Source organism: Oncorhynchus clarkii, chromosome 2 (genome assembly GCF_045791955.1).
Source record: "Oncorhynchus clarkii lewisi isolate Uvic-CL-2024 chromosome 2, UVic_Ocla_1.0, whole genome shotgun sequence".
In the NCBI taxonomy this organism is placed as follows: domain Eukaryota; kingdom Metazoa; phylum Chordata; class Actinopteri; order Salmoniformes; family Salmonidae; genus Oncorhynchus; species Oncorhynchus clarkii.
The window spans coordinates 24,487,600-24,510,453 of NC_092148.1; the positions used below are offsets into that span (position 1 = coordinate 24,487,600).

The 22,854-nt window shown below is 42.4% G+C and overlaps 2 protein-coding genes across 3 annotated transcripts in view; one reads left to right on the top strand and one right to left on the bottom strand.

Annotated features, from left to right (window-relative positions):
• On the top strand, positions 1-6,035 carry LOC139364774 (ELL-associated factor 1-like). Its single transcript, XM_071101834.1, has 6 exons — positions 1-257; positions 850-944; positions 1,087-1,223; positions 1,343-1,521; positions 1,618-1,863; positions 1,984-6,035. Exons 1-6 carry the CDS (start codon positions 155-157, stop codon positions 2,031-2,033), a joined length of 810 nt encoding a protein of 269 aa, XP_070957935.1. The 5' UTR covers positions 1-154; the 3' UTR covers positions 2,034-6,035.
• LOC139364766 (BMP-binding endothelial regulator protein-like) overlaps positions 5,571-22,854 on the bottom strand; it is a 24,127-nt gene continuing 6,843 nt past the window's right edge. The window contains exons 3-15 of one of the 2 annotated variants that reach the window (XM_071101822.1): positions 21,704-21,803; positions 19,282-19,364; positions 14,153-14,243; positions 13,926-14,008; positions 13,185-13,284; positions 12,896-13,005; positions 12,653-12,787; positions 12,332-12,436; positions 8,877-8,922; positions 8,267-8,629; positions 7,829-8,165; positions 7,434-7,564; positions 5,571-7,277 (exon numbers count right to left, since the gene is read on the bottom strand). In XM_071101822.1, coding sequence (XP_070957923.1) covers positions 7,096-7,277; positions 7,434-7,564; positions 7,829-8,165; positions 8,267-8,629; positions 8,877-8,922; positions 12,332-12,436; positions 12,653-12,787; positions 12,896-13,005; positions 13,185-13,284; positions 13,926-14,008; positions 14,153-14,243; positions 19,282-19,364; positions 21,704-21,803 — 1,866 coding nt within the window. In that variant the 3' untranslated portion in view covers positions 5,571-7,095. The remainder of the gene's footprint in view (positions 7,278-7,433; positions 7,565-7,828; positions 8,166-8,266; positions 8,630-8,876; positions 8,923-12,331; positions 12,437-12,652; positions 12,788-12,895; positions 13,006-13,184; positions 13,285-13,925; positions 14,009-14,152; positions 14,244-19,281; positions 19,365-21,703; positions 21,804-22,854) is intronic. The other variant, XM_071101811.1, reaches the window with a different exon arrangement.

The window sequence follows — 22,854 nt, forward strand, 5'->3', positions numbered from 1 at the left end:
AACAAAACAGGAAAAGGAGTGGTCATGTGACGTATGGATTGTTTCGCGAAAAATCTTAGCTAGCTGCACAGCTAGCTAAAGTATCTAATCATCATTAAATTTTTTAACGCAGCATAATTTAAATAAATGTGAATATTAAACTTCCAGCAGAGTCATGAATGGGAGTACAAATCCGCTCTTGGACAAAGAAGAACATGTTTTGAAGCTCGGAGAGAGCTTTGAGAAGAGGCCACAATCGTCTTTTCACACCATCAGATGTTAGTAGCCAAACTATTTTTAGTGATTAAATATAAATGTGTAAATATGTGAAGTTTATTTTACTATACCCAACTTTAGTCACGCCTTTTGACAAGTTGGTCAGCTAGCTAACGTTACCTAACAATGTAGCTTGTTACTGTTAGCTAGCTTGAGTAGAAAAAACGAACGGTACTCCGGTACGGTACGTTACCAGCAAAAATATTGTAATCAGATTACAAATACTTTTGAAAACGTAGGTAGCGTAAATTGGCTAGGTGATTACTTTTAAATTCAGGAAGGATGTTTGCAAAAAAATACATTCTGTTTTCTCACTGACATTCAATTCAGTACTGAAGAAAGGCGCAAGTTTAAGGTTGTTCCACCTGAACTAGTCTGACCACAAATCAGAGACCACTATGATGACACACCAAATTTGTTTGATGGGCCCTTTTGTATTATTTTTACTTCTTCTAATGCCTCTTAAGGGGAAAGTAATCAGATTACGTTATTACGTTTGGGAAATTTTTAAGTTATGTTACTGATTACAATTTTGGACAGGTAATTAGTATTTCTGACCTTATAATTATATTTCCCACTCTTTCACACTTGTAGATGATTTCAAACCAGCTTCAATTGACACAAGCTGCGAGGGAGAGTTGCAAGTCGGTAAAGGAGAGGAAGTCACCATCACATTACCTCACATTCCAGTAAGAGTGGGTGTTTTTTAGTCAACTGTGGTCTTTTGCCTGTGCTGTACAATGACAAAAGTTTTTTCTGATAATTCCACTGCAGAAAGACTAAAGCAAACAGTGTACTTGATCATGATACTTGTTATTGTGTTGTGCGTAGGGCTCTACACCACCCATGACAGTATTCAAAGGGAATAAGCGGCCATATCAGAAAGACTGTGTTCTTATCATCAATCATGACACTGGGGAGTACATGCTGGAGAAGTTGAGCAGCAGTATCCAGGTCAAGAAAACCAGGTGAGGGGTTAACCAAAACACTGTCTCAAAAATGCATAGTAACAATGAACCTTTAGGATAAATGTGTTTTGCAGATCATTTGTGACAGTAGATGTGCAGCTGTTGACTTTGTTTTTCAGAGCGGAGGGCAGCAGTAAGATCCAGGCCAGGATTGAGCAGCAGTCGGTGCGTGCCACTGCCACCCAGCCTCCAGCGCAGTTCCGTGCCCCCACTAAGCCTGGTGCAGGTGCCAAGACCTCCCCCTCCCCTTCCAAGGACAACCCCTCCCCTGAGCCCCAACTAGATGACATCAAGAGAGGTGAGCCTCTTCATGTGTTGCCACCACTTTTACCAAGTGATCATTCTTGTTTCTCTATTGAGTTTGCCTCTGTCACCCCCTCCTGTCCTGGCACAGAGCTGCGAGCGGAGGTGGAGGTTATTGAACAAATGAGCAGCAGTAGCGGCAGCAGCTCATCTGACTCTGCCAGTGGCTCTGGTAGTGGGGACGACAGCTCCAGCAGTGATGGGGAGCATGACACCCCTCACCCCCAACCTGTCCCACTCCCTCTCCCCCACATCCAGCCCTCCCCCAACCGTAATCCCATGGCCAACGGAGGAGCAGACAGGCAACAGGGCAGCAACCAGCTGATGAACACGCTCAGTGAGTACCAGGGCTGGTAGGGCCAGTGTAGCACTCTACGTTGGGGGGACTACTAATAATTTATCTCTCGATTGAAGTCTGTAGGTGGTGGTAGCAATGTGTGTGTTGGTGTTTCCACAGGGAACGACCTCCAGTTGAGTGAGTCAGGCAGCGACAGTGACGACGACTGAACTGCCCCCATCTACCTCTCATTATCACACCATCTTGCTCTCCTCTTTCTTCTCTTTGCCTGGTTCCGTTGTTTTGCTGCTGTGGCAACCGACCCAACTGTAAAGTCTGGTTTTATTGTTTTTTTTTTATATCTCTTGAGAAACTGGCCAACCTTGAGATTTAATAGTGTATTTTTTGATTAGCTGTATATTTTGTTTTGTATTTTTAAATCCTTTTACATATGAAAACATGCTAAAGAATATATATTAGAATGCATATATATATATTTTCTGTAGTTAGAGCTCCTAGTTGTATCAACTTGTATCACAAGTCTTTGTTGTTTTCTTGTTTCATCACAAGGGGAGGGGCTTATTTGGACTATATCACCCCCATCTTCCCTATTTATCTGGAAATCAAAAGAAGGCACTGAAAGCATTTCACCCATTCCATGTTTTTATCAGTATCATGACACTTTCAAAATCAGTCTTTTAAGAGACCAGGATGCAGCTCACATCAATCTTAAGCTATAGAGGATACTAAAGGACATACTCATATTTTTCTTGTAAAATCAGTTTCAATTGACCACTTACTAAAGTGTTTAGCTGGAATATTGACCTGTTCTGGTGAACAGGTAAATATCAGTAACAGGTAAATGAGCCTGGGTCAATCCTTTACATGTCAAAGCACTTTAGTTTAATTGTAATATCATAACTTTCAGCAGTTTCCACCTAAAATATTTTGCATTGCTTTAACAGCACCTGTCTGACCTAACAGTTAAATGCAACTAACAACCAGTACTTACGAGTTCATCATACCCTTTATAGCTAATATTCTACTATTTCCACATCTATTATTTTACTTTCTTATTCTGTCTCACTCAATAGCTAGATTACCATCCAATTGGTGACAGATTTTCATGCGAACATTCTAAAATCTGCATTAAAACAATATGTGCATATTCCCACCAGATATGTTTCCATCAAATCGATTTGTTGCGGATAACAGTATGTGTGTGATGACGTAGTGCACATAAATACAAGTTTAATGGGTTTCCATCGCATTTTAAACTACTAATGTTGCATTATATTGCGAATCTCTGGTCTGCACGTGCGCTCTAGCACTGCACGTGCGCTCATCGATCATCATGTCACCAGAATAAGACCCTCGATATTTATTGGAAAGGCTCATCACCGTGCACTTTCACCACCATGTAAAGTTTATCATCATTTATTTCATATAGCCTAATAAACTGCATGCTTGTCGTAGTGGGAGGACCACACAATATCATCACATGACTCCAAATTGATTTCGATATGATAGTTATATCAATATTTGCACATGAAGGCGTTTCCACTGCCATTTCTCGCATTATTAATTTTACAGACACACTGTCTACTGTGTTTTGTCGAAATTTGGAAAGTTTACCGACAAAATGTGTTTTTTCCACCAGACCTGTCGTGGCATTGTTTTATCCGACATGTACTTTACTCGCATGAAAAGGTTGGATGGAAACCTGGTTACTGGCCCAACCATATATCACTGTCCCAAATTCCCAACCGTATATCACTGTCCCAAATTCCCAACCGTATATCACTGGCCTAGTTTCAGACCAGTGTAGACATTTTCAGAAGGACCAAAGAAGCAAAACAAGTAGTTTTTAGAATACAGACACCGAACTTCTATTTTTACTTAGAAATGCGTCTATTTTCACTAGATGTTGAGTTATTCATAACATGTAAACGCTGATATAAAATGACCACTTGTTGTTTTCATCAGTTCCATAGATTCAACTGATTTGGAGTGATAGCAGTCACGTTGGATCACATCTTTTAATTTAGCAACTGTTGTGACAGTGAATATCATTTGATACTCTATATCATGTGCCCTGTAACAAAACAATCCCTAATCCAAAATATCTTGATGTATCCCCCATAGAGATGTGACGTTGTGGCTGTATCCCAGTGGGCACTCCACGTAATTTAAACGTGGAAATGTAGGTAATATTTGGTTGAGACGTTGATCAATGAAATTTCAACCTTTATTCACCCACTCAAAAAGTCAGCCAGAAGTTTGTTGAATTTCCGGTGTGTTATCACTATGCATTCAACCATCCAAATGCACAATCAAATTCCAATTTGAAAAACGGTGATTTCTAGTGTAGTTATAATCTAAATGTTATCACTGCGCTTTCAACCATTTTAAACCGCAAGGTTCAAATGGGAATAAAATGTCAGATAATTTGTATTTATACAACAATTTAATAGCACGACCAAATGACCTGGATTGCAGCTGAGACTACATTAAAATCACATAGTACAAAGTGATCAATAATGTTCGAGATTCTGCGCAGATTATTATAGGTATTGTGAAGATCTCCACAGACCTGCGGTGTTTGAACATGCACGCTTTCAATTATTACAGAAGACATTTATAGTTACTGTAGGCTAACCTGAAAATGTGACCATGGATGTGTGTTACTCATTTTAAGATGGAATAAATACTGTTACATTAGTTTGTAAAATAGCCTTAACTTTAGGCTATTTACTGTATTCCAAAAATCAGCCAAATATCAACATTTTAAAGGATATCTAATGCTTGGATGGTTTCATCCTATTCTTTAACTTTTATTTTTGGTTAAATTGGAGACGTGAATCCAACATATCATTTGTTAACTTGTCGTCAAGTTAATATGCTATTTACTGTATTGCAAAAGTGATATTGAATTGTGTTTGGTTGTCAACACATCTCCTTCAAATGTTGATTTGGTTGTATCTTTTTTGCCCTGATTTAGTATAGCTTTAATTCCAATTTGTCTACAAATTAACAATTTATATGTTGAATTATTGTCGCCATCTCAACCAAGAATCAAAATGAAAGAATGTGACTAAATCAAATCAAAGTTTAAGTGCATTTAAAGTCAGATGTGATTTAGTCCTATTCTTTAACTTAGATTGTTGGTTGAGATGGAGACATGAATCCAACATATCAATAATTCATTTGTAGACAAACTGGAATTAAAGCCAGACTAAGTCAGTGGCACAGATGGAACTATCCAATCAGAAGATAAATCTCCTTCAAATGTTGATATTTGGTTGCATGGACAACCAAATACTATTCAATATCCAGTTTGTCTACAAATTTTTTTAATTGATATGTTGGATTTGCGTCTCCATCTCTACCAAAAATATAAGTTAAAGAATAGTACTAAATCTAGTCAAACTTTAAATGCACTTTACATAAACTTTGATGTAGTCCTATTCATTCACTTAGTCCTAGTCTGGTCAGTGACAAATATCAAAGCTAAGCAGGGCTTGGTTGAAACCCTGGATGGGAAACCAAATGAACAGCTGTATATAGATCAACTCTCCAACAGAAGGCGCTGCTGAACCTATTGTTATCTTTCTGATAGTGGATATGTCGTTGAAGATCTAATGTTGTTTCAAAGGTACAAATTCAACATATTTTATACAAGGTTTGTCTATGTTGAAAATGGGTTACAACGATGACATAATCCCGTGGTTGAAATTCCACCCTCAAAATAAGTTGACATTGATAACTTTTTTTAAATCCAATATATTTTCCACATAGATTCCATGTCACAAAACATTGACAAATTTACGTTGAACCAACGTTGATTCAACCAGTTTATGCCCAGTGGGATGTGTGTTCATAAGGTTCTTACATGGTATTTAACTGGTGCTGTTGTGTGTCTGGGAAATCAAGCAAGTGATGTGTATACAAATTTAATATAACGTTTTGTTTTCACAGCAGTTTGGATCCATGTAGTTGGATGCTATTTCCAATTTGTGTCTCTCTGGCCTCCAGTGTTATTTCTGACCCATACTGTTACTGTCCCAGTACAACCTCTCTTGCCACATTTATCGAGGTGGTTGACTTATTGCGTTTTTCTCTAGGTTTTGTGCTTTGAGGTGTATTAAAGTGTGCACATGTATTTAAATTGAATTAACTTTTTATGTGTTGACCTCACATCAGTCAACAAAAATAAAGGAAGAAAACAGTCAGAGATTAGTTTCATGGAAATTATATATTGCTGGTCTTAAATAATAACTTACAAGGTCAAGTGAAATGTACGTCTCGAGGAACACCTTCAGTTTGAGAATCAACACACAGCAACCTGTACACTGAGCATTTAAAAATACAGTACGTTTCTTCCCTGCGATGGTGCAACAACCGAGTCACATATGGGCATTTCTCTTCACACAAGACACAATTACACAAACTAAACAACAAATACATAAATAGCTTTTTTCCCCTTTAAATCATTTATAACGAAATTAGATTTGTGATTCTGGCTCTTGTTACAACATATCAATTGATCGATATATAAATTAACAATATCAACAACAAACATAACAATAATAATAATACAAAAAGCTATCTGTTTTTATACAAATCTTGTTAGTTTACAGTATAAAATAATCCTATGCAAGTGAGACCTGGGGGTTCAATATGTTCATTGTACAGTTTATCCCTTATGCTGGCAGGGTGAACATGCTTGTTCAAGATGCATTGGTTGGTTTCCTGGTTTTGAATGTCTGTGTGCTGCAACAGAGTGAAACACTGAGGCCATATTGGCTCAACACAGAGCCAGCCCCACCCTTTTCCTGAAGGTCCATGGCAGTCTGGATGAATGTTCCTTGAGGGTCCAGTAACTAAAGAAGCATAGCCACAAAGGCTTTCCCAAAGGGTCTCTTCCTCTTTTAACTACAAGGGTGATGTTTCCCTCCAGATTCCTATCCCATTTGAATGACAACATGGGCGCCATCCTGTGGAAACACAAGGTAGTGCTGGACGAGTAAGATCAACCGACAGCGGAGTTCCAAACCCCAGTCTGTGATGGCCGGTATCTATCTCCCTCAGAGTGGACGAGGCCTCTACCTGACCTACCTGTCTTCTGAGAACCCCTTCAGTCCATCGTTGCCTGTCTGCACATCTATTCAGCCCCCCACACTCACCCCCATGTTCCCCCCCACTCCTCACTCCCCCAGGTATGGACCCTGAGTGCTAGGCAGTGTTGGTTGTTTGGCCCTCTCTCAGCCCCCTTCCCCTGGGGCACCAGGGTCACCGGCCAGGGCAGGCTATGGGCTTGATGCAGCGGCCCTGGAACAGCACCAGGTTGGCTGGGCAGTGGCAGCCGGCAACGCAGGGCTTGTGGCAGGGCCCGATCTCATTCCAGTTGTCACAGGTCTTGGTGCAGCCCGGGCCACAGGTGTCGTACACCGCTCCGTGTTTACACTGGGTCGCTGAGAAGATTGGGTTGGTTAGACAGAACTGCAAATCGCCTAACATGAATGGATTTCAGAGATACGTTGATCAATTCTGTTGAGCAAATTAAATGTAGGGGGGGGAGTCCCCTGTTCCATGACGTTTAGTGATAGGCTGTGTGTGCTGTCACTCACCCATGCAGGCAGCCTCTGGCTTCCAGTAGACGGGGGCTCCCTCCCTCTCACAGGCCCGGCTGTAGGCGATGAAGGACTCACAGTAACAGTTCTTATGCACCGGACACTCACACATGTCTGTTACACAGGACCTTAAGAGAGACAGAGGGAGAAAGAGATAAGACAAATAATGTTGAATTAAATTGAATGGACTGGATTAAATGTATCTCCATACTAAGTGGGTTCCATATCCAAAACAACATTGGACATTCTATGCACATCGGAGACAATCAAATATCACATTTGATATATGAAGAAAATATCACAAGAGCGTTGGAAATGTTGTAGATTCTAGGACAAATCTCATTACAAATGAAGCTCCCCAAAGTTCCGGAGACACCCCAAGAACCACTGACCTATAGAAGGAGGCAAAGTCCACCACCCGGTGACACTTCTGGAACTCCCAGGACTTGAGCTTCTGACACTCCCTGTGAGCGCGGAACTTGACCTTTACACTCCCGGGACAGAGGTACGAGGTGGGCCTCCTGAGGGGCTGGGCACAAACCTCGTTCCCTTCCACGCGCCACGACTCTGCAAACTCATCGACCACGAACTTGAAGAGGCCGTCGCTGCCCATGGTGTCATCCCGCTTGTGTCCATTGTAGTTCCCACAGAGGCCACAGAGACGACCGCGCAGGTGAGGAGCAGCCACCACCTCCACGAAGCTGTCCCCGTCCCACGTGATCTCCAGACCTGAGGGAGAAAGAGACAGAGTTATGCTTCAAAAAGGAGCTAAAATGCACTTTAGCAGTGTTCTTTAGGTTCCAATTAAGTTAACATGAAGCCAGTCTAACCTGCGATGGTGGTGAGTTTGAGCAGGTATCCATCCAGGTCGATGTGGACCCCAGGGCCATGGTAGGGCAGGGCGATGCGCGTGCCGTTCCTCCTCACCGTCAGGTGCTGGTGCAGGCTGAGACTCAGCCCTCCTATCCTCAGCTCCACTGACTGGGTCCAGGAGTAGGAGCGGGTTCGCCTCGCATCGTTCCTCACCACAACCGTGAAGCCAGAGTCAGAGCCGGCGCTGTTTCCACCCCCGCCAGAGAGGGCGCCACCACAGTCTCGAGTCAGAACATACTGGCAGGTTCCTTGGAAGTTAAACGTGCGCCCGTCAAAGGTGTTGTAGTGAGGGTCGCCGAATACGGTGCACACACCTGGCTCTGGAAGGAGTGATAGGAGAGAGAGAGGCAGGGAAGGAGGAGAAAGAGGGAGTGTTTAATTATGGGCATCAATTTGATCAATTTTTTCCCCCCTGTATTTTGCATGAGAAATCTGTGCTTAATACAACATGACTAAATGTCTATTTGAGAGAAGACCAAGAACGAAACAACCGCCACAAAACTGGAAAATGCAACCCACAAAGGTGTGTGAGGACCCAGCTGAGGAAGAGGGGAGTAACTTACTCACTTTCAGTGCAAACCGGGCAGCAGCCTGTCCTGTTCAGGATCTTATTCTAGAAGAGACAGACAGACCGTTAGATACACAGACATAGAGAGAGATCAGCAGGCAGCCAGTCAGAGTGCAAGAGACAGACAGTCAACTGGACAGTTGGACACATTACACATTAATACCCACACACACAGACACAGACAGACAAAGACAGATACAACCAGTCAAATGTGGACGGACAGACATTGATACAGACAACTGTTACTCTCTGCCTGGTGTATGTGTGTGTTTGCTAGAGAGAGGGTGGGGGGGTACGTTTCAACTTCCTTCAGAGGTGCACATTTGAGAACTCAATCCCTCTCAACCCCCGTTTACCTTTGACCCAAGGCCCTCACCCCTTACTCTCTCTCTCAATTTCAATTCCTTTCGATTCAAGGGGCTTTATTGGCATGGGAAACATATGTTAACATTGCCAAAGCAAGTGAAGTAGATAATATACAGAAGTGAAATAAACAATACAAATGAACAGTAAACGTTACACTCACAGAAGTTCCAAAAGAATAAAGACATTACAAATGTCATATTATGTCTACATACAGTGTTGTAACTATGTGGAAATAGTTAAAGTACACAATGGAAAATAAATAAATGTATTTACAATGGTTTTTGTTCTTCACTGGTTGCCCTTTTCTTGTGGCAACAGGTCACACATCTTGCTGCTGTGATGGCACACTGTGGTATTTCACCCAGTAGATATGGGAGTTTATCAAAATCGGGTTTGTTTTCTAATTCTGTGTAATCTGAGGGAAATATGTGTCTCTAATATGGTCATACATTGGGCAGGAGGTTAGGAAGTGCTGCTTAGTTTCCACCTCATTTTGTGGGCAGTGTGCACCTATCCTGTCTTCTCTTGACTCAGACAGGTCTGCCTGCGGTGGCCTTTCTCAGTAGCAAGGCTATGCTCACTGAGTCTGTACATGGTCAAAGCTTTCCTTAAGTTTGGGTCAGTCACAGTGGTCAGGTATTCTGCCACTGTGTACTCTCTGTTTAGGGCCAAATAGCATTCTAGTTTGCGCAGTTATTTTTGTTAATTCTTTCCAATGTGTCAAGTAATTACCTTTTTGTTTTCTCATGATTTGGTTGGGTCTAATTGTGTTGCTGACCTGGGGCTCTGTGGGGTGTGTTTGTGTTGGTGAACAGAGCCCCAGGACCAGCTTGCTTAGGGGACTCTTCTCCAGGTTCATCTCTCTGTAGGTGATGGCTTTGTTATGGAAGGTTTGGGAATCTCTTTCTTTAGGTGGTTGTAGAATTTAACGTCTCTTTTCTGGATTTTGATAACTAGCGAGTATCGGCCTAATTCTGCTCTGTATGCATTATTTGGTGTTTTTCGTTGTACACAGAGGATATTTTTGCTGAATTCTGCATGCAGAGTCTCAATTTGGTATTTGTCCCATTTTGTGAATTCTTGGTTGGTGAGCGGACCCCAGACCTCACAACTATAAAGGGCAATGGGTTCTATAACTGATTCAAGTATTTTTAGCCAGATCCTAATTGGTTTGTGGAATTTATGTTCTGTTTAATGGCATAGAATGCCCTTCTTGCCTTGTCTCTCAGATCATTAACAGCTTTGTGGTGGAAGTTACCTGTGGTGCTGATGTTTAGGCCAAGGTATGTATAGTTTTTTGTGTGCTCTAGGCACACTCACTCTCTCTCACACACACACACACACACACACACACACACACACACACACACACACACACACACACACACACACACACACACACACACACACACACACACACACACACACACACACACACACACACACACACACACACACCCCACCTGACCCCCATCACAGTGCACAAAGAGCTCTCCCTCTTTGAAGCTCTTTGAGAGATGGAGAGATTGGCTTTCAGGGTCTAAATATAGGGAAGCTCTTCTTTACTGTCACTCAAACATCACCCAGACAAAGACCTGACTGGAGACTGTGTGTCTCCTATGGGACGGAGGGGCAGACACATGGGTGACCGCACTGTGACCGCGTGACAGGTGAACGCTACATGACCACCAGGAAGGTATGATGAGTGGATGTTGTGATACTGTATGACAGGTGACCGCTATGTGACCGTATCTATATTGCAATTGACCGCTAGGTGACCGTGTCTCAGTTGGCTGTTATGTGACTATTACGACAGATGACCATGACTCAGTGACCAAGACACAAACACAGATGGCCGTTAGGGGATATACTACATGACTGTATAACAGGTGAACTCTGTGTGACAACTAGGAATCCATGACTAAGGCAGCCATATGTGACTGTAATTGTACTGTCTGACTAATGACCGTATGACAGTTCATTATACTACTATGTGACCATGATCTGCTCCATAACCAGACAGGCATGGTGTATATGTGATGGTGGTGGGATGCTAGCTTAAAAAATAATGACAACGGGCCTTTAATGTCGACTATATGAACGCATCTGAGAACAGATGACCACTACATTACCGCGCAACAAGCAACCGCTATGTGACCATAACAGGTGACGCTAGGTAACCATTGTAACCCTGTGAACGCTGGTCACTGGCAGCATGAATAAGTAACTGATCATTTGGTCGCTGGAATGCAAAGAATCTACTACATCACCCCAAGACAGGTGACCTCCGTGTGAACTGGGACTGTTACTCAGCCCCAAAAAACTGGACAGCTGAAGGTATGGTTACTGTGGTAAGATAGCAGGGTTGTGCCTTGGCCCACTCACACTGTTCTGGCCCAGGTGAATCGTTTTTGACTCCTCCTTACACCTCCACCGCTAAATCAGCTTCTAGCCAGCTGCCTGCTGTGACACCAACATGTGGCGGTTAGTCACAGACAGTAACTCTGGACAGTAGACAGCCTCTGTCTGTCTCAGCGGGAGGGGGACCAGATGGATGGGGATGTGGTGAGGTGTGAAAGGGACTGTCTCATGTTGATGATTCAGGGAGAACAGAGGGACCCCAGGGCTAGGTCCTATAGATATAGGCAGTGTTCATAACATAAGTGCATTTAAGTTGCAGATGGGAAATTGCTTAAAGCTGAAATCTGCATATGGTGAAACAGCGCCACTGTCCGCCCCAGCGCATTTGTTCTCGTTTTTATTTTGTTGATGAAACGGAATAGAGGAGCATTCAGCATCGTGGTAAAAAAATGATTTGCAGGACATACTCTGCTGTTCTATCACGGGTCCAATGAAGAAAAAAACTGGGTTTGAAGTAACTTCTTTGTTGTTGTAACATCGCAAACGGATGTGGCAGTTTCACCAAGTACGGATTCCAGCTTTAAGGTGAAAGGTAAAGTGAGTGAGCATCTTTTTAAAAGTCTATTCTAATCGATGTTGTCATTCACATCACTTCATTGAAAGATTACGGGAATGAAAAGGTGCAACACAAGACAGTTTGTGATTGGGCCTTGGGCCTGTCACTCACCGAGGGGCAGCTGGTGATTGGCACACACTGCTTTGGCTGGCACTCGATGGCCCCCTTGACACAGGCACACAGGGTGCAGTTCACAGATGACCACATGTCTCCCTCCTAGAGCAAAGGAAGAAGCAGAGAGAGAACCAATCAACCACAACTTCAATCAGCTTATCAAACCAGTATTAATGTCTGTATAAATATGCATATAATAATAAGGACAACTGCGGTGGATAAGTATCAGTGTTGAATGTTGAGGAAATGGTAAGGTTCTATTCTCCCAGTTGATATCAAGGAGGCAGCATTAGGACTTGTTGTCCCAGACTGTCTCACCCGGTAGATCTTGTTCCTGGCCCGGCAGTACTTCACTTCCGCTACCTCCACGAAGGATAGACACTCCCCACAGCACTGGTCACCATGGCAACTTCCAGGCCGAGAGCAGCGCTTCCTGCACACCACAGTGGAATTCTGGGAAGGTGGAGGGATACGAGGGAAGGAGAAGGGGTCAGTTATTGACGGTAACTTGACGGTAAGTTGAATAGAGTTCTCGGGTCTGGTTCCCTTGTCAGTTCTTACCTTGCAGGTACAGGTGGTGCAGTTGTCGTGCTTGAAGGAGGTGCCGTTCTCATAGACCTCACTGTGGAACAGACAACTCCCCATCGACAGGTCAAACACTTTCCTCTGACCTGACGGAGGGAGAGAGTAAGAAAGAAAAAAGAGATCAGCTTGATGATAATTATTATGACTGTTATGATGTTTTAATGATGTGTGATGTTTTAATAATAATAATTCATGAAATATGAATATGTTCTCCAGACTTCTATCAGAGAGTCCTATGAGGTATTTGATGAGAGTGGGGTGTTACCGAGGCACTTGGGACAGCACTGTCCGGGCTGAGTGTGGCTCAGGTGGGCGGGGCATGAGAGGACAGGACACACATCCCTGACGCATAGGGTCCGCCCTCCCTGAAAGAACACAGCATATCATATCAAATCCAAATGTTATTTCTCACACGTGCCGAATACAACAGGTGTAATGCTTACTTTACAAGCCATTAACCAAGAATGCAGTTTTAAGAAAATAGAGTTCAGATAATATTTACTAAATAAACCAAAGTTAAACAAAATACCACAATAAAATAAGAATAACGTTAGAACAATTCTGCATTCATATTCTCTTATGCATTACTCAACTTATCTCCACTTATTGACCGTTTCCATTACACAATACCATTTGCACCTTTGTCTGCACCTGTGAAACCCGGATTGCCACCTTTAACAGCTCACAAACACAACTACTCTAGATGCCAGACGGTTTTCACAGTTCCCCCTGGCCTTGTAGCAGTGTGCCCTCATTAACGGCTGGTACAGGACACAGTGTACACTAGTCCTACTGAGGCATTAATGTGTTGACAGACTCAACTCACATTAATGTGTTTACTCACTCACCTCCCCTGCTTGTTTACTAAGGGAAGGAGGAGGAGGGGAAGGGGGGTGTTACCACTGTGAGTCCCCTGAGAGCCAAGACAAACTCATTTGGACCACAGAGGGCCAGTCACTGTACTGTGGGGACTGGAGACATGCATGTCTATACAGTGTATACTCACAGTGCAGGTGCATTTAATACAGGGTTTTCCCTCAGGGTGAAACTCTTCCCTCTCCTTGTACAGACGGCCCTCCAAGATACAGCCTGGAACAGAAGAGACACACAGGTTAGCTTTATTATCCATGTATTCCTTTTCTCACACACACACACACACACACACACACACACACACACACACACACACACACACACACACGCACACGCACACGCACACGCACAATCACTCACTCGGGCACGTTGGACAGCACTTCTTGGGGTGAATCTTGGGGTTCCTGCAGTGGACGACACATTGTACTTCCGCTTCAGTTACGACCCCTTCCTGTCAAAACCAGGAAGCAATTAAAACAGTGATTTATTTATCATTGTTCGAACAAATTTCCTAGGACTTATTCTCAGCAGCATCCCTGTCCAGTCCTAGGCTATGTACATCAGTGAATATTCTGCTGCATACCTCTCATTCCTGTATTAGACAAACTTGTCTTTCGGTTGCTTAGCTGTTTGAATCCTGTTTCAGTTATGTAAGGCATGTACTACGTGAGCAGAATATTAGATAGGGACGTACCATTAGATAGGGACATACCATTGGATAGGGACATACCATTAGATAGGAACATTCCATTCTGCATCTCACACATGCATGCATCTATTCTACATACTGGGACACCCCTGATCACTCACCGAAAATGTACCTGAAAAAAATATGTGGTCCCTAGTGTTAGAACTAGGAGTGATAGAACTATTAGTGTTAGAACTAGGAGTGTTAGAACTAGGAGTGTTAGAACTAGGAGTGTTAGAACTAGGAGTGATAGAACTAGGAGTGTTAGAACTAGGAGTGTTAGAACTAGGAGTGTTAAAACTAGGAGTGTTAGAACTATGAGTGTTAGAACTATGAGTGTTAGAACTAGGAGTGTTAAAACTAGGAGTGTTAGAACTAGGAGTGATAGAACTATTAGTGTTAGAACTAGCGGTGTTAGAACTATGAGTGTTAGAACTATGAGTGTTAGAACTATGAGTGTTAGAACTATGAGTGTTAAAAGTAGGAGTGTTAGAACTAGGAGTGTTAAAACTAGGAGTATTAAAACTAGGAGTGTTAGAACTAGGAGTGTTAGAACTAGGAGTGTTAGAACTAGGAGTGTTAAAACTAGGAGTGATAGAACTATTAGTGTTAGAACTAGGAGTGTTAGAACTAGGAGTGTTAGAACTAGGAGTGTTAGAACTATGAGTGTTAGAACTATGAGTGTTAAAAGTAGGAGTGTTAGAACTAGGAGTGTTAGAACTAGGAGTGTTAAAAGTAGGAGTGTTAAAAGTAGGAGTATTAAAACTAGGAGTGTTAGAACTAGGAGTGATAGAACTAGGAGTGTTAGAACTAGGAGTGTTAGAACTAGGAGTGTTAGAACTAGGAGTGTTAAAACTAGGAGTGTTAGAACTAGGAGTGATAGAACTATTAGTGTTAGAACTAGCGGTGTTAGAACTATGAGTGTTAGAACTATGAGTGTTAGAACTATGAGTGTTAAAAGTAGGAGTGTTAAAAGTAGGAGGGTTAGAACTAGGAGTGTTAAAACTAGGAGTATTAAAACTAGGAGTGTTAGAACTAGGAGTGTTAGAACTAGGAGTGTTAGAACTAGGAGTGATAGAACTATTAGTGTTAGAACTAGGAGTGATAGAACTATTAGTGTTAGAACTAGCGGTGTTAGAACTATGAGTGTTAGAACTATGAGTGTTAGAACTAGGAGTGTTAGAACTATGAGTGTTAAAAGTAGGAGTGTTAGAACTAGGAGTGTTAAAACTAGGAGTATTAAAACTAGGAGTGTTAGAACTAGGAGTGTTAGAACTAGGAGTGTTAGAACTAGGAGTGTTAGAACTAGGAGTGTTAGAACTAGGAGTGTTAAAACTAGGAGTATTAAAACTAGGAGTGTTAGAACTAGGAGTGTTAGAACTAGGAGTGTTAGAACTAGGAGTGTTAAAAGTAGGAGTGTTAGAACTAGGAGTGTTAAAACTAGGAGTGTTAAAACTAGGAGTGTTAGAACTATGAGTGTTAAAAGTAGGAGTGTTAGAACTAGGAGTCTTAAAACTAGGAGTATTAAAACTAGGAGTGTTAGAACTAGGAGTGTTAGAACTAGGAGTGTTAGAACTAGGAGTGATAGAACTATTAGTGTTAGAACTAGGAGTGATAGAACTATTAGTGTTAGAACTAGCGGTGTTAGAACTATGAGTGTTAGAACTATGAGTGTTAGAACTATGAGTGTTAGAACTATGAGTGTTAAAAGTAGGAGTGTTAGAACTAGGAGTGTTAAAACTAGGAGTATTAAAACTAGGAGTGTTAGAACTAGGAGTGTTAGAACTAGGAGTGTTAAAACTAGGAGTGTTAGAACTAGGAGTGATAGAACTAGGAGTGTTAGAACTAGGAGTGTTAGAACTAGGAGTGTTAGAACTAGGAGTGTTAGAACTAGGAGTGTTAAAACTAGGAGTGTTAGAACTATGAGTGTTAGAACTATGAGTGTTAGAACTAGGAGTGTTAAAACTAGGAGTGTTAGAACTAGGAGTGATAGAACTATTAGTGTTAGAACTAGCGGTGTTAGAACTATGAGTGTTAGAACTATGAGTGTTAGAACTATGAGTGTTAGAACTATGAGTGTTAGAACTATGAGTGTTAAAAGTAGGAGTGTTAGAACTAGGAGTGTTAAAACTAGGAGTATTAAAACTAGGAGTGTTAGAACTAGGAGTGTTAGAACTAGGAGTGTTAGAACTAGGAGTGTTAAAACTAGGAGTGATAGAACTATTAGTGTTAGAACTAGGAGTGTTAGAACTAGGAGTGTTAGAACTATGAGTGTTAGAACTATGAGTGTTAAAAGTAGGAGTGTTAGAACTATGAGTGTTAGAACTATGAGTGTTAAAAGTAGGAGTGTTAGAACTAGGAGTGTTAGAACTAGGAGTGTTAAAAGTAGGAGTGTTAAAAGTAGGAGTATTACAACTAGGAGTGTTAGAACTAGAAGTGTTAAAACTAGGACTGTTAGAACTAGGGAGTGTTAAAAGTAGGAGTGTTAGAACTAGAAGTCTTAGAACTAAAAGTGTTAGAACTAGGAGTGTTAGAACTAGGGAGTGTTAAAAGTAGGAGTGTTAAAAGTAGGAGTGTTAGAACTAGGAGTGTTAGAACTATTAGTGTTAGAACTAGGAGTGTTAGAACTAGGAGTGTTAGAACTAGGAGTGATATAACTATTAGTGTTAGAACTATGAGTGTTAGAACTAGAAGTGTTAAAATTAGGAGTGTTAAAATTAGGAGTGTTAGAACTAGAAGTGTTAGAACTCGGAGTGTTAGAACTAGAAGTGTTAGAACTAAAAGTGTTAGAACTAGGAGTGTTAAAACTAGGAGTGTTAGAACTAGGAGTGTTAAAACTAGGAGTGTTAGAACTAGGAGTGTTAGAACTAGAAGTGTTAGAACTAGGAGTGTTAAAACTAGGAGTGTTAGAACTAGGAGTGTTAGAACTAGGAGTGTTAGAACTATTAGTGTTAGAACTAGGACTGTTAGAACTAGGAGTGTTAGAACTAGGAGTGATATAACTATTAGTGTTAGAACTATGAGTGTTAGAACTAGAAGTGTTAAAATTAGGAGTGTTAAAATTAGGAGTGTTAGAACTAGAAGTGTTAGAACTCGGAGTGTTAGAATTCGGAGTGTTAGAACTAGAAGTGTTAGAACTAAAAGTGTTAGAACTAGGAGTGTTAAAACTAGGAGTGTTAGAACTAGGAGTGTTAAAACTAGGAGTGTTAGAACTAGGAGTGTTAGAACTAGAAGTGTTAGAACTAGGATTGTTAAAACTAGGAGTGTTAAAACTAGGAGTATTAGAACTAGGAGTGTTAGAACTCGGAGTGTTAGAACTCGGAGTGTTAGAACTAGAAGTGTTAGAACTAGGATTGTTAAAACTAGGAGTGTTAAAACTAGGAGTATTAGAACTAGGAGTGTTAGAACTCGGAGTGTTAGAACTCGGAGTGTTAGAACTAGAAGTGTTAGAACTAAAAGTGTTAGAACTAGGAGTGTTAAAACTAGGAGTGTTAGAACTAGGAGTGTTAAAACTAGGAGTGTTAGAACTAGAAGTGTTAGAACTAGGAGTGTTAGAACTAGGAGTGTTAGAACTAGGAGTGTTAAAACTAGGAGTGTTAGAACTAGAAGTGTTAGAACTAGGAGTGTTAGAACTAGGAGTGTTAGAACTAGGAGTGTTAAAACTAGGAGTATTAGAACTAGGAGTGTTAGAACTAGGAGTGTTAGAACTAGGAGTGTTAGAACTAGGAGTGTTAGAACTAGTAGTGTTAGAACTAGGAGTGTTAAAACTAGAACTAGGGACCACAACACGTTGTTTGTGTGTGAGGTCTGGATATTGGTCAGACCCCCCCCCCCCATTCCCGCCGCGTGGGTATCTTGGGGATGGAGTAAATGATTGGTGTGTAGAGCTCTGCTTTTTTCACACGCCACCCTTCAACACGCAGACTAACACAGTCTAGTTTGACTGGACCTCCCCAATGCTGGAGCTGACACTCCCTCACACAGCTGTGTCCACTGCCATTGACTTATAGTGTTCAGATCTGTGCATGTGTTTTGTATTTTAAGTAGTATTGTGGGACCATGTATGTGAGTGTGTGGTGTGTATACAGTAAGTGAGGTTGGGTATACATGTGTTTTGAGGAGACGTGTGGGGTTAGTCTTGTGAGGTAGACACTGGGTTGGGGAGGCTTGGAACCAGAAGGGTGGACTGTACTGCCAAGTTCACCTTGCTCCTCTCTCAAAGACATTGAGACATATATCCTCCCTCTTCATCTTTCTATCTCTCTCTCTCATCCCTCCAACTTCATCTGCTTTTCTTTCTCGTTATGTATCTTCTTCCTCCAACCCCTTGGCTATCTGTCCACTGTCTCATTCTTTCTCTCCCTCACATCTCGTTCCCTCCCCAACTGAGTCTCTGTCTGCGTCATTCAGCCTCCCACTCTAAAAGTATGTCTATCTTTCCCTAGATCCTCATTTATCTTTCTCTCTTTCCTCATTAATCTCCCTCTCCACCCGTCTCTCTTTCACTCACTCCTCTGTCGGTTTGCCTCTTTTCCACTCACTCCCCACTATCATTCCCTCTCTCTGTCTGCCTCTCTCTTAGTACTCCCTCTCTCTGTCTGCCTCTCTCTTAGTACTCCCTCTCTCTGTCTGCCTCTCTCTTAGTACTCCCTCTCTCTGTCTGCCTCTCTCTTAGTACTCCCTCTCTCCTTCTCTACTTCATTTACTTTACATTCCCTCTCCTTACTTTTCTCATCATCATCTCTCTCTCTCTCTCTGTTACCCTCCCTTTCTCTCTTTCATTTCTCTGTGTGACACTCACCTGACAGCGGCGAGAGATGCAGGGCTTGATGGAGCTGGTCCAGGAGACAGAACTATTATAGGACTCTCCATCCAGCTGACAACCTAGAGGAGAGAGAGAGGGAATGAGAGAGAGACAGGGGAGGATAGAGAGAGAGGGTGGGGTAGAGAGAGAGACATAGAGAGAGAGGGAGAGCGAGAGAGAGAGTTGGCACTCCAAACCTGGATGTGAATGTTTACTAGTTTGTGGAAACTAAAAGTCTACAGGGAGCACTAAATGGACTACATGTGTGAACATAGAGCTGTTTGCCTCTCCAGACCATACGTGTTGAGACAGATTGAACACAGAGTTACAAATCCATTGTAAGCGATGCCTGGAGGGAGTCTGTGTGCCACCACCGTCAGAGCCAGCTGGCTATAGTGTCCCCTATGGCTAGGGAAGGCCTTTCTTTGATTGTCTTGATTTGGCATAGCGATGGTAAAGTTTAGTAGTCTCGACACTGCCACATACATACACTACCATTCAAAAGTTTGGGGTCACTTAGAAATGCCCTTGTTTTTGGAAGAAAAGCACATTTCTATTGCTTCTTTAATCAGAACAACAGTTTTCAGCTGTGCTAACATAATTGCGAAAGGGTTTTCTAATGATCAACTAGCCTTTTAAAATTATAAACTTGGATTAGCTAACACAACGTGCCACTGGAACACAGGAGTGATGGTTGCTGATAATGGGCCTATGTAGATATTCCATTAAAAATCAGCCGTTTCCAGCTACAATAGCCATTTACAACACTAACAATGTCTACACTGTAATTCTGATCAATTTTATGTTATTTTAATGGACAAAAATGTGCTTTTCTTTCAAAAACAAGGACATTTCTAAGTGACTCTAAACTTTTGAAAGATAGTGTATGTGCAATTCAGACACTCGAGCCAGCCAGCCAGACAGACAGACAGACAGACAGACAGACAGGCAGGCAGGCAGGCAGGCAGGCAGGCACAAACTCTCTGACAAACCCAATCCATTACATAGATGTATCAAGATACCAGAACATGTTGTTGTGAACTGTCCAGGTCCATTCCAAGGGCATGATAAAAACACTGTGTGAAATGGGCCTGAGATCCACTATGAGCAATCACAACGCTCCAGATACACCACCCACAGTCAATAAGGGACTAAATTAATACGATCTTCAATTTCAACAGATATAGGGTTGTCTGGTTATGGAAACACAGCAAAACCATTCCTATGATAAAACCACTGCATTAAGTACTTGAACAGTGGGAGGTTTTCGTGCTGACACGAGCAAGTTCCTGTTCTAAATGTAGACATGGTCATGAATAAAACCCAAAGTCAACCACAATGGAGGAACAATAGGCACTAATATCGTTCACCATGACAACATGGGGCTTTCCATGGTCGACTTAAGCGAGCTCCACCTCTTCTCATTTGAATTAACTCTAGTCTCGTATAATCTTGACGGCAAACAAAGGACCGCGTTCCTGACCATGAGGTGGTCAATGCTGTGGACCGAATCCATGGTGACCCCAACACTACCCGACCCCTGCGTGTTCCGGCCGGGAGGCGAATGCGTGCGGTCCTAGTCTGGGAGGCAGAGCGGCGCAGTGGCTCGTAAACAAGGTTTATTTCTGTGCCCTGTAAACCGAACGCTGAACCCAAACGCCAACGGGTCCCAACCCGTCCCAGAGAGAAGAAGTCCACCACTGCAGCTGTGTGTGTGTGTGTGTGTGTGTGTGTGTGTGTGTGTGTGTGTGTGTGTGTGTGTGTGTGTGTGTGTGTGTGTGTGTGTGTGTGTGTGTGTGTGTGTGTGTGTGTGTGTGTGTGTGTGTGTGTGTGTGTGTGTGTGTGGGTGTGAGAGCAAGAGAGAGATGCTGGCAAACAGTGTGAGAAAGAATAGTTCTTAAGACTTAAATACGAACCGCTGTAGGCCTGTCACATGTTTGTGGGTGTATGTGAGTAGAAGCCGGGAAAATAATAGCTATATGTGTTTGTGTATGTAGCAATTTACCCTCAAGCAGAATCTTCAATTGGTCTGATACAGTACACATACACACGCACAGTAACTATTGTGCTGTTAGAAGAAAAACTATTCCTCATTCCCCCACAAGGAGGCAGTAGTGGTTAAATAAGTAGGTTGACCAGTGCAGCTGGACTGACTGTCTTCTACTGTGGGACTCAAGCTGTCGCGTCACCCTCACTCCTACAGGTAGCATCAATGACCGTCAAACAACATCACTGCAATGCTGCAGCAAGGTCTATACATCAACACTAAAGAGATCCAAAGATAGACCCAACTCCCTCCACGAGACAAAATTCCAAGTTTATTGGTCTCGCTGAGACTACAGAACATTACATGCATCCCCTAACCTTTGACCTCATGTTTTCATGGTTATGAGAGTAGTAGAGTGTGTGTGCTGCTCACCTTTGCATCTCTCACAGCAGGCTCCCGTCTGTTTGACCACCAGAGCACAGTCCTCAGACACCAGGGGACACCTCTCCTGTTTACAGTCTGCCTTCCCCTCCTGAGAGACAGAGCAAAAGAGAGAGGGGGGAGGAGAGAGAAAGAGAGGGGGAGAGGGAGACGGAGGGATGGACGGAGAGAAAGAGAAGATGCTTTTTGACTGCCATCAGTGTATTCACATTATAAAGTCTCCGGCACATTCTTTGTCGACACTCCCTTTCTACAGGCTAAAATGAACTCGAGTTACACATGTACTTTACGCAGACGTTCTCTTTCTCTCTTCTCAATTTATATACAACCTCACTTTATATACTAGCTTAACATTATCACTTTGCCACTAGCTTTATACACTCTCTTTATATAGTGCCCATTTACTCAGTGCAACCTAACTGGACTGTATAATGAGTCAACTTCAAAGCCGGACTGTGGCCCACATAACTAAAATATAACTGGGCGGTTTTATGTACGGAGAGCCTTCACTGGTTCCCTAACCAGGCTGGTTTGGGTGATGTCATCAGTGAAGGCGAGAGAAGGGCGGCGAGAGGCGAAGGCACATGGAATCCATACATAGTCTCTGTAAAGCGCTCCCCAAACCACTGGCCTAAATCGTAGAGATTTTCAGAGCACTTTCAACAGCCAGTTTGAGACAAATATGTCTGAGAGTGAGATATATGATGCCAGATAGATAAAGGGATTTATTGAAAGTGAGAGAAAAAGAGATAGAGGGAATGAGAGTAGGGCAGACAGATACCATCAGACATGATGACTGGAAAGTCTGACAGGTGGAGAGAGAGAGAGAGAGAGAGAGAGAGAGAGAGCGATAGAAAGAGCAATAGAGAGACAGAGAGGTAGACAGAGAGAGGATGACAGAGTGAGGGAGAGAAATAGAAAGAGTGGTGATAAGTTGTGTGTCTAGTCTTCTGACGACCACAGTTATCTACAGTAGTGTCATAGAGGTCCCGTATTTGTCCTTGAATCTTTATGTCTCTCCACACCTGTGCTTTCTTAGTTGAGCTTTGGAGCCATTCCACTCGGCAGCCATTAACACTAAGTGGTGTGAAGAGGTTTGACCTCTCTCAGCAAAGGTCAGGGGTCAAATCAGGTCACCACGC